The 12,273-nt window shown below is 40.3% G+C and overlaps 1 protein-coding gene across 1 annotated transcript in view; it reads left to right on the top strand.

The window, feature by feature from the left end:
- The window catches only part of frrs1a (ferric-chelate reductase 1a), a 56,077-nt gene that overhangs the window by 18,463 nt on the left and 25,341 nt on the right, over positions 1-12,273 (top strand). The window contains exons 6-9 of the mRNA XM_073062765.1: positions 4,505-4,687; positions 6,100-6,198; positions 7,177-7,324; positions 9,988-10,101. Coding sequence (XP_072918866.1) covers positions 4,505-4,687; positions 6,100-6,198; positions 7,177-7,324; positions 9,988-10,101 — 544 coding nt within the window. The remainder of the gene's footprint in view (positions 1-4,504; positions 4,688-6,099; positions 6,199-7,176; positions 7,325-9,987; positions 10,102-12,273) is intronic.

Genomic DNA, 12,273 nt, shown 5'->3' with positions numbered 1-12,273 from the left:
CTAGGTGGTGATTCAGAATATGCGATAACGTTATGAAGACATCTTTCCAAAATTTCTCCAAGCTAGGACAAAGCCAGTACATATGAATGAGAGAGGCCTCGCCCCTTTTGCATTTATCACAAAGCAGACTAATGTTAGGGTAAAATCGAGATAATTTAGATTTAGACATATGGAATCTATGAACAATCTTAAACTGTAAAAGGCAATGGCGAGCACAAAGAGAGGTTGAATTAACCAATTTGAGAATCGAGTCCCAAGTCTCATCAGATAAGGAGGTATTTAAATCATGCTCCCATGCCATTTTAATTTTATCCACAGGGGCACGTCGTAAGGCTGCTAATTTATCACAAATAAATGATATTAAACCTTTACCTAGTGGATTAATAGAAAGAAATAAGTCCATAACATTTTTCTCAGGCATTTCAGGGAAGTTAGGAATTAAAGGAGTAATAAAGTGTCTAATTTGGAGATATCTAAAAAAATGAGCATTGAATCTTGGCTGTTTAATGTTGAATATTACTCTTCTGGACTTCTGGACTATTCCAGTGCAGTTTAGTATTGTGGCTTTCTGGAGATTTACATAAATATGCTGTGTAGCCCTAATTGTTCAACACTATTGTGCAGTGACTTTGGGATGATACGAGTTGTAGATATTACCATTGGAACAATGTACACCCTGGTCACGTTCCATAGTCTTTCAATTCCCTTTTTTAATTCAGCAGATTTCAGGTGTTGCTCACTTACTGATTCTGAAATTTATGTGTGTTTGGAATGGCTACATCTATTAAGTGAGTTATTCTTGCTTGTTCATCCTGTGATATTATATCTGGACAGTTATTATGGATTGTCCTATCTGTAATAATGGATTGATCGTAATATAATTTGTGGGGCTCTGACTATAATTCTAAAAGTGGATCAAGCTTGTATTTATAATAAGGTATAGTTTCTTTTATGAGTTTGTATTTTAAAGCAAGATTTTGGTGAATGATGTTTGCCACTTGATTGTACCTGTGTACAATCTCAGATTGACTCAGATTGAGTTAAACTGCTAGATAGATAGATACTTTATTCATCCCCATGGGGAAATTCAACCTTTTTTTTTTCCAATGTCCCATACACTTGTTGTAGCAAAAACTAATTACATACAATACTTAACTCAGTAAAAATATGATATGCATCTAAATCACTAACTCAAAAAGCATTAATAATAGCTTTAAAAAAAAGTTCTTAAGTCCTGGCGGTTGAATTGTAAAGCCTAATGGCATTGGGGAGTATTGACCTCTTCATCCTGTCTGAGGAGCATTGCATCGATAGTAACCTGTCGCTGAAACTGCTTCTCTGTCTCTGGATGGTGCTATGTAGAGGATGTTCAGGGTTTTCCATAATTGACCGTAGCCTACTCAGCGCCCTTCGCCAGAATCCTGTAATCTTTTGGATTGCCAGAGTCTATTTTTCATGACTGAGTGCCAAAAACTAGAAGGTGTAGGTTTAAGGTTACAGGGAGGAGGTAAAAAGAGGATCTAACAGCTAAATGCTTGATTCAAGGGGTAATTAGTATCTATCTGTAATGAGCTTCCAGAGAAGGTGGAGGAGGCAGGAATGGTAACAACTTTGAAAAGGCATCTTGACAGGTACTTGAATGAGCAGGACAGATGAATATGGAATTAAAGCAGACAAGTGGGATTAGTATAGGTAGGCATGGTAGTTGAGGTAGATATGATGGACCGTATAATCTGGTTTTTATGCTGTACGAGTTGAAGATGAGATTGTCATATGCACAAGCACAAGTATGCACAAGTGCAATGAAGAACTTACTTGCAACAGCATCAGACACAGAGCTTTATATAAGCAGCTTTCACCAGAAAAAAACAAACATAAACTTTTCACAATTTTTGCAAGACAGAACACAATTAGAAGACAAAGGTCTTTTTAGTGGAAGGTGATTAAAGTTGTCATGATGTTGTACTGGTTGGTTCAAGAAAAGAATGTTTGAAGGAAAGCAGTTGTTCTTTTATTTTATTTAAATTTTGCGGTACAACATGGTAACATTACCTTTTGGGCCTAATGAGTGCACAACCCAATTAGACCTGTACGTCTTTAGAATGTAGGAAGAAACTGGAGCACCTGGATGAAACCCACGCAGCCATGTGGAGAATTCACAAACTTTGTACAGACAGCGGCGCAATTGAACCTGGATCACTGATGTTGTAATAATGTATTGTAATGCAAATTGCTATGCTACTGTGCTGCCCCTGTCCTTGACCATGGTGGGGTGGGACTTCAGGCTTTTATACCTCCTACCTGTTAGTGGCTGTGAAAAGATGGCATGGCCCATTGAAGAGGATCGTTGATGATGGATAGCAACAGACACAAAATGCTGGAGGAACTCAGCAGGTCAAGCAGCATCAATGGAAATGAATGGATAATCGACATTTTGGGCTGAGACTCTTCTTCAAGACTTAGAAGCAAGGGGGAAGAAGCCAAGAGTAAAAAGGGTTGGGGGTATAGTCTAGCTGGAAGATGATAGGAGAAGCTAGGTGGGTGGGACAGGTCAAGGGCTGGAGAAGAAGGAATCTGATAGGAGAGGAGAGTTTGATGATGGATGTTGCCTTCTTGTAGCAGCGACCCCTGTATTGGGTGGAGTCTACTCTGCCTACTAATCTCTGCAGCTTCTTACATTCGTGTGTATTCGAATTGCTCTAGAAGACCATATGCAACCAGTCAGGATGCTTTCAAAGGTACATTTGCAGAAGTTTGGATTGAGTGTTCATTGACAAGAAGAAAATAAGTTGCCGCGCTTCCCTTAAGATTGCGTCTATATGCTTGGCCCAGGACAGGTCATTCGATAAGCTAATGCCCAGGAATTAAAAGCTGCTGATTCTCTCCGCTGCCAATCCCCCAGTGTAGACTGGTGCCTATTTGTTCCCTTCCCCTTGATGAAGTCAATGATCTTTAGCTTTACAGTTGCTGAATGAGAGGTTCTTGTGTCTTACCTCACTGCTGTACACTGACTCATCACTATCTGTGATTTGTCCAGTAACAGTGGTGTCATCAATGAATTTGCATGTGGCATTGGAGCTGTGCTTAACCACATCATTTGCTTATAGATTGTAGAGCAGGGTCTAAATGCATAGCTTTGAGGTGCACCCTTGTTAATGGTCAGTAACAATGTGATGTTGTTACCAATCCTCATTAATTGAAATCTGCTGATGAGGAAGTTGACCGTCTAGTTGCAGAGGAAGTAGATAGGGTCATGTCTTTAAGATTGATAAACAAGAGAAAATCTGAAGATCCTGGAAATCCAAGCAACACACACAATGTGCTGGAGGATCTCAGCAAGCCAGACAGCATCTGTGGAAAAAAATACAGTCAATGTTTCAGTCCTGTCAAAGGGTCTCAGCCTGAAACATCGACTGTACTTTTTTCCATAGATGCTGCCTGGCCTGCTGAGTTCCTCCAGCATTTTGTGTGTATTTCTTTAAGATTGATAATGAGTTTGGATATGATGGTTGTGATGAATGCTGAGCTGTAGCCAATGAATAGCAGTCTGACATGAGTTCTACTGTCTAGATGGAAAAGCCATAAAAATAACTTCTGCTGTTGACAAATATATGACCTGTAATGTGGTGACATGTGTCAGGCCAGTAGATAATGGAGAGGTGAAGTCAGGCTGAAACCAGTGGAAAATGGGAGTTGTAGCTGCAGTGGGGCCTACAGAACTTGAGAGAGCAATGATAAGAGAAAATACACACATAGAGATTCCTAGGATTGGTGCCCAGCACATGTCAGGCTTTCTATATTTCAGCCTCAGGTAGGACTCAGAAAGTGTGGACTTTTTCATAAATTCCTGATATTCCTTAATATCATAGATTTATTTCTGCAGTATGAACATCCTTGTGCCACCTGAAATTATTCTCTTCCAAGGAGCCAAATTAATTTTAATACTAGAGCAAACAAAATCCTTTGTTAAGGACTTTCCACAGGTTTTTCCACAATCACTGGAATGGTAGCATAATGGTTAGCACAATGCTTTACAGTTCAGGCAACCTGGTTTCAATTCCCGCTGCTGCCTGTAAGGAGTTTGTACGTTCTCCCCATGTCCGCATTCGTTTCCTCCGGGTGGTCCAGTTTCCTCCCGTAGCCCAAAGACATACCAATGGTAGGTTGATTGGTCGTTGTAAATTGTCCCGTGATTAGGCTAGCGTTAAATCGGCAGTTGCTGGGCAGTGTGGCTTGAAGGGGCAGAAGGGCCTGCTGTGCACTATATCTCAACAAAAATAAATAAATACATTTCCCACCATCAATTAAATAAGCCACATAAGTGGTTGATTTTAAGTACTTAAGCTGTTTCAGAGGTGATTTCATATGTTCTATAATTACTAGGTGTATTTTTCAAAGTGGATTACTTCTTTAAACCAAGCGTCTAGTTTGCAATTGAAAATCTTTGCATAGTTAGATTGAATTGGTAAGATTCAGTGTCTGTTTTAGCTTTTTATGTTGTTAGGTTAATGCCACAGTCTGTGGTAATCAGAAATCCTGCCTGCGGAATCCCACTGGATGTGACCCTGAGCTCGACAGATTGTGCTTCTTCCTCTCGTTTACACCACAGGGCTCCTCTGTACTTTTTGAGTTGAGTGGACCATCCAATGGGTACATCTCATTTGCCCTGTCCAATGACAAATGGATGGTGAGTATTATCGTTGCCCTGGATAAAAGCAGTGACATTGATTATGCTAGTTGTTAGGGTCCAGAGGCTGTGTCATCAATCCATTCACTTGAGGAGAATTTGCCTTTGTCGCCAGCACTAAATCCACACAAAAACATAAAGCAGCATTGGTTACTTGAACTTTAAGCATACATCTCTATCACTTTTTCAGCTCAACCGTTGCCTTGCTCAGCCTCTTACAAACCCTTCAAATCAATGAGTCTGCACCACCCATAAAGCACCCATTTACACAAACCTACATTAACCCTCTTCTTTTCATTCTCTCACATTCTCTAACTCTCATTTATACCCTTCCTTGCTTCAGAAAATATCCTCCAGTATACTCCTGCCCTCCTATAACCTTAGGATCATCCAAAACTCTGCTGCCCATATCCCGAACTTCACCAAGCTTTCTTCACCTGCCACCTCTGAGCTTGTAACGTACACTGGTTCCTAATTAAGTAATACATTGTTTTAAAGTTTACCATTCTTCTTATCAAGCCCCTTTGTGATCTTACCTCTCTTCATTTCTGTAATTTCCTCCAGTCACAGAACTCTTAGAGGTATTTGTACTTCCGCAAATCTGTCCTCTTGAGCATCTAAAATGTGATTGATCTACTATTAGTGGTCATGCCTTCAGCATCAAATGTCCTCAAGGTGCTGTAGTTCTTCCCCAGATCGTTCTGCATTTCTATTCTTTTAAGAAACTTCATGAAACCTAAGTCCTAATGAAGGATCTCAGTCTGAAATGTTGACTCTTTATTCCTTTCCATCAAGCTAAGCTTCTCCAGCTTTTTGTGTATGTTACTCTGGAATTTCAGAATCTTCAAAATCTCTTGTGTCTCCATAAAACCTACCTGCCTAGTCATGTTTTTGGTCATCTGCCTGAAATATTTATGCGTGATAACATTTCTAGGAAGTGCACTTGGGAGCTTGGCTTCATAAGGAAGCTGCTACTGGAAATGTTCGATGCTATAGAGTGGCCAGGAAGAGCAGGAAGGAGCCATCAGTCTCTAGTAAGACAGCTGTTGAACACAATGAATTTGTCTGATTTTGTGGAACCTGTAGGTGAGCTTCTGTTTCTTAATGCTCCTTCAACTTATCTTTGGGAACCTCTTTGCTGGGACAGTTATTGAATATCAGGCATGAATGCCAGGTAGGAGGCCTCAAAATCTTTCCTTTTAAGGTTTTCGATCATAATAAAAATAAGGGCATATTAAAATATACTGTTAATAGGTAAGAACAGTGGAGGCTAAGGGCAAACATGCCTGCAATACATTCTTAAAGCTTTATTTAATTTTGTCAGTGAGAGAACAAAATGCACAATAAAAATGCAGCAAACTATTTGTAGTATTGAATTTGAATCTATATGTAATTAAAATCTTCTGTTTCAGGGTGATGATGATGTTTATTTGTGTGTTGTTAATGATCAAAGTGTACAGATCAATCCAGCCCATTCCACTGGCCGCTCACATCCAATACTGGATTCACAGGTAGGTGAGCCCGAATGGGGCTTCTGACTACAAATTTGCTATGTACACTTTTAAGGTGAGTAGGGTTTTCTCCAGTTTATAACAATTTCTTAGCCATGACTGGAGTCAGAAAACCTTATGTTAGCATTAACTTAGGAAGACAGGTTGAGTGAGCTGGGGCTTTTCTCTTTGGAGTGAAGGAGGATGAGAGGTGACTTGATAGAGGTGTACAGGATAATAAGAGGCATAAATTGACTGGGTAGCCCGAGTCTTTTCCCCAGTGTGGAAATAGCTAAAATGGGGAGGGGCATAATTTTAAGGTGATTGGAGGAAAGCATGGAGGGGGGAATGTCAGGGTTGAGTTTGGCACACAGAGAGAGGTGGGTGTGTAGAATATCTTACCAGGAGTGGTGATAGATACTGATACATTAGTGCCGTTTAATAAATTCTTAGGTGAGCACATGGATGATAGAAAAATGGAAGATTACATAGGAGGAAAGGGTTAGATTGTCCTTAGAATAGGTTGAAAGATCGGTACAATATTGTGGGCTGAAAGGCCTGTAATGTTCTTTATTCTATGTTCTAATAACAGAGGACTTGTGGGAAAAAAACATCCTGGAAAAGATAAATGATTCAGGGTTGATTAGTAAGCTTAAGAGGATGTGGTATTCATAACAGTTGATGAACGCAGACAAAAGCTTGCTATGATTTTTATCAGAAAGATATTAAGGGGAAGACATTCACCTTGAACAATGGTATATTGTCATTTTATGATCCACCCATCCTTTACTTTGAAACCAGAATCTCCTAAAATAGGATTCAATAGATGGAAGTGTAAGATATAACACTAGATCTGGATTCTAGAAATAATGAAGTTTATGAGTGATAGACTCTTCTTACTGGATTTTAAACAACATTTTCATATAGTCTGTTTACACTATTCAATGGCAACAGATATCTCAACTTTGAAATAATTGTAACAATGATTTCTTTTGGCAGGCTTCTATTTATGACATGGCATGGAGGTTAGAAGATGGGGTGACCCAGTGTTCATTCAGAAGGAAAACACGGCTCCCTGAATATAGTGAACGTTTTGACTTGGACAGAAAATACTATATTTTTCTAGCAGATGGGAACACAGAAAATGGTGGGTTTGCCACTTACAGATAATGCACATCTTTGCCATGCACAGTTAGTGATATTTCTGAGAAACCAGAGTAGCTTGAATTTATGTAAGCATAGAAACATAGAAAACCTACAGGTCCTTCGGCCCACAAAGTTGTGCTGAACATGTCCTCTGACTTAGAAATTACTAGGCTTACATATAGCCCTCTGTTTTTCTAAGCTCCATGTACCTATCCAAAAGTCTCTTAAAAGACCCTATCGTATCCACCTCCACCACCATTGCTGGCAACCCATTCCACGCACTCACCACTCTCTGAGTAAAAAACTTACCCCTGACATCTCCTCTGTACCTGCTCCCCAGCACCTTAAACCTGTGTCCTCTTGTGGCAACCATTTCAGTCCTGGGAAAAAGCCTCTGACTATCCACACGATCAATGCCCCTCATCATCTTATAACACCTCTATCAGGTCATCTCTCATCCTCCGTCGCTCCAAGAAGAAAAGGCCGAGTTCACTCAACCTGTTTTCACAAGGCATGCTCCCCAATCCAGGCAACATCCTTGTAAATCTCCTCTGCACCCTTTCTATGGCTTTCACATCCTTCCTGTGGTGAGGTGACCAGAACTGAGCACAGTACTCCAAGTGGGTCCAAGCGTATTGTGATATTGGGTTTCATCCATATTTCATGGGTCATCCAAATTATTCCATCTCCGGAGTTGAACACTGGTCATTCCCTTGTTTTACAAGAGCATTCTGTTCTTCCCTTCACTAGGGACATGATTCATCTAAGTCGAGTGGTAGCGTAGCAGTTAGCACAATGTTACCAGTGACCCTGGTTGAATTCTGCTTCTGTCCGTAAGCAGTTTGTACATTTTCCCAGCGACGATATGGGTTTCCTCTGGGTGCTCTGGTTTCCTTCCACATTCTAAAGATGTCTGGGTTAGTAGATTATTTGGTCACATGGGTGTATTTGAATGGTGTAGGAAAGGCTTGTTACTGTACTCTATCTCAAAGTACAATAGAAAATAATATTCAGTGGGTTCCAGTTACTTGTTCCTTGGGTTAATCAGGGCAGCTGCATATTTGGGATAACTCATAAAGAACAAAAACTAATCGAGAAAATAGCCAGGATTTTCTTAGTTTATTTGGGACACTATGCCATTTAATTGGGACAGGAGACTGTTCCTGAACAGTTTCTAACTAGTGATAGTTGCGTGAACCAGTGTGGTCTTTAGATACTATACTGTGCTTAGAGCGAGCAGTTTTTAAATAACGTTAGCTGCACATGTTTGTGTTCATACAAAAGTGATTCTTGTCACTGATAGTTGGTGAGAAGTAAACAGCAAGACAATTTAGAACTGTTTTGCTCACTCCAATTTCAAGCATTGAGGCTTGGCGATGCCAGAAATGGGCAGAAGCGAAAATAAAACAATTTCACTACCTCAGCAAGATAGGATCTATGACGAAATTGAAGGTATTGGCAATCTTGAAGATTACAATGAAAATGAAGATTTGGTGGATGTAATCATCGATAGAATTGCGTGGAGGCAGTTCATTACCTGCATTAGGTTTGCACTGATTCTGTTCATTCACGGTCAATCGACTGAACATGGCAGTGTTTCTGTTATCCATTGTTATAGAGAATGAGAGTGAAATCTGTACACGAGAGATTATAAAGTGGAAAAGATTCACTCTCCACTCTCTTGACCTCGGAAGCCTGGGTCTAGTGATACTAATAGTCATCACAAACAGAGTTTTCCACTGGATGCTGGTCAAGAAAAATCCCATGAATCTTCCTCCCTTCTCCCAAATGGAGGAAATTTGAGCCTAGTTGCAACTGCATATCTCACCATGTTGTGTATTAATTTGATCAGACCACATGCATGTAAGCCTGTGAACAATACAGAATGGTATCCATATTAAAAGGATATGAAAGTACTAGAAGATACAGAATACATTTATTAAAATGATGATAGAACTGAGATTAGATCTATGGGGAAAGGTCAAACAGGTTGTGGCTTATTTAGTTTAGAACAAGAAGGTTGACTTGCAAAAGGTCTCAAAACCAAAGCAAGAAGCCATAAACTGAAGGTGGACACTAATAAATTCAACAGTTAGTTCAGAAGAAATGTCTTTATTCATTATATAGTTAGAATGCAGAAACATCTACAGGGAGGAGTTGAAGCAAAAGGGAAGCCAAATAAAGAAACAAGAGATAAAAGAGATAATGTTGTTTTAATGCCATTAGATGAAGATTGGAGGGCGCAGATTGGTATGAGCAGGCATGTACTGGCCTCTAGGATAGAAAGGTTTGTTTGCATTTTTTAAATGTATTGCAGTATTAAACAGTTTTCTGATTATCTGTGCAACCTAGTTGGAATGGCTGTGTTCTGTAAAAGATGCTCCCCAATTGTTCTATGGAAAACTAGTCTTAACAGTTTTAAAATTATTTAACTGATGTTTTCTTGATGTTCAACTTTAGATATTAATATTTCCTTTCTCTAAATTAAAGTTTACCTTGTGCTCTGACACATTTAGCTGAAGGTTCCATTGCTAGTTTTTTCTTTATTATCATGTGAGATTCATTATAACCATTCTCGGAACATGCATTAAATATTTAAGTATCCAATTACTGGAAAATTGCCTAACAAATGTAATAATACTAATATTATTTTTATTATTAAAGGAAGAATTCATAAACATCATCAGCAACCACTGATTGCGCAGGAGAAGGTACATCTGCATGGTTCTCCGAAAGAACTGACGGGTTCTCGGTCTCCAGGATATGTTAAGGCTCATGGTTAGTTTCTCTCAGTTATTTTGTCTTCCATTTTCTGTAAGGAAAAGATTCTCTGTGACTGATAATAGAATAATAATCATGTAAATGAGGCTCAGAACCCTGCAAATGAACTCTATCAGTGGATGGGGAAATATGTTTGCCCGAGCTTTCACATTGGAACCCAACAATGTACACAGGGTCGAAAAATGGAAGCCTTTGGTATTTATGAACACATCTGGGGTATGATGAGTGTGTCCATCATAGTTATTAATTAGGCATTTGGTTTCATTACTTATTTAAGCCCATCACCCCTGCTGGGGCATATACTGCCGTTAGCAGCTCGTCAGAGTCCCCTTCCTGGGCAGTCTTTCAAGTTATCCCCCGGTGTAACCCATCTTCAAAGATCCTCACTCTCCTCGGGTCTTTGGCACTTCTGTTGGCATTTCAGCTCTGGGTTTTTACAGGATGGGGTAGCTAACCCTCCTTTTGCAGCCAGGCTTGGGACCACGGTGGAGTTATTTAATTTTAATGATGACTCTTTAATTTGCTATTTGATGGATAAATAATGATGAGGTAATAATTGGTCAATGCATAACAAAGTTCTGTCGGGCAATCCACACTGGGGGTGCATGGAAAGAGCTACTTCTTAATCAGGGCGGCGATCAAGGTTTTGAAGGAAGAGTTTGCGGCGGTTTTTTTCTGAGTCAAGGAGTGACCAACCAGCAAGAAGGATTCATTGGAAAGGGCTCATAAGAATAATCCAAGTGCAAGCAGAGCGACCATTCTTTTGAAGTGTGTCTGTCTTTAGAGCGGCTTTGGCTCGTCTGGTTCAGGCTTGGGTGAGATAGATGGTCTTGTAAGTTACTCTCGCTCTGTCCTTATTTGTTCATTCCTCGTTTATTAGTGCATAGTGTAGTGAGAATGGCTCCAGGGGCAGTGTTTTGTACTGTGTGTAGGATGTGGGAGGTCTGGGAGATGTCGAGTGTCCAAGATAAACACATCTGCACCAGGAGCAGGTGTTGCAGCTCCTGAGAGAATGTATTAGGGAACCGGAGCTGTTGCTCGAAGACCTTCGACGCATACGGGAGAATGAGGAGGTGATAGCAGGAGCTACAGAGAGGTAGCCACTCCTAGATTGCAGGAGACAGGTAACTGGGTGACTGTCAGGAGAAGGAATGGAAATGCACAGCCAGTGCAGAGTACACCTGTGGACATTTCCCTCAATAATAATTGTGAAACTTTAGATAATATTGAGAGGGAATGACCTACTGGGGGGGTGGTGAAGCACAGTGACCGGGTCTCTGGCACTGAATCAGGTGCTGTGGCTCAGAAGAGCGGAGAGGTGAAGAGGACTGCAGTGTTGATAAGAGATCCCTTAGGAAGAGGAATGGAGACAAGGTTCTCTGGGTGCGATAGAGACATTTGGATGGTACGTTGCTTCCCTAGTGCCAGGGTCAGGGATGTCTCTGATCATGTCCATGGCTTTCTCAAGGGTGAGAGTGAGCAGCCAGAAGTCTTGGTCCTGTTACGAACCAGCAATAATCGATATGAAACTGAGATAAGGTTTATAAACAAATCCCAAGATCTATTAACCACTGCTCAAAGACATTGAAAAGTAAACAAACGACTAACTTAGCCGAAAGTTAACGGTTAGGTGGGAATATCTAACAAACAGTCAAATGTAGAAACTGTTCTTAACGAGTTCTCATCCAAGCACAGACGTAAGTGGTAAATTTAAAAGTCCATGCAATTTATACAGTCATTAAGGAGAGACTTCCCCAAAACAACGATTCCTTCGAAGTAATGATGAATCTGGCGATCACAGCCGGGAGATGCCTTGTTCAAAGAAATCATGAGGAAATAAAAGGAACTGACCTTTTGACGGGAGGGTGGTCACTGCACAAACCTTCCCGACCTTGCAGGAGTTCAACTCAAATGTGCATGCCACAATTCCCGAACGAAGTCAAAAAAAAGGTCGATCATTCCCAAGACGCTGAACGACATTAACTTTATCCAATCCTTTGAACTCGGAAAACTCCGGTAATGCCTTCGCTCTCCAATACAGGTGTAAAGGAGACCTTGTGTTGGATTCCCTAAAAGTTAATTTGCAGGTTGAGTCTTTGGTGAGAAAGGTAAATACGATGTTAGCATTTGTTTCAATAGAACTAGAACATAAAAGCAAGGATGTAATGT

The sequence above is a fragment of the Hemitrygon akajei genome, chromosome 12 (genome assembly GCF_048418815.1).
Source record: "Hemitrygon akajei chromosome 12, sHemAka1.3, whole genome shotgun sequence".
In the NCBI taxonomy this organism is placed as follows: domain Eukaryota; kingdom Metazoa; phylum Chordata; class Chondrichthyes; order Myliobatiformes; family Dasyatidae; genus Hemitrygon; species Hemitrygon akajei.
This window is presented reverse-complemented; position numbering and strand designations above follow the sequence as displayed.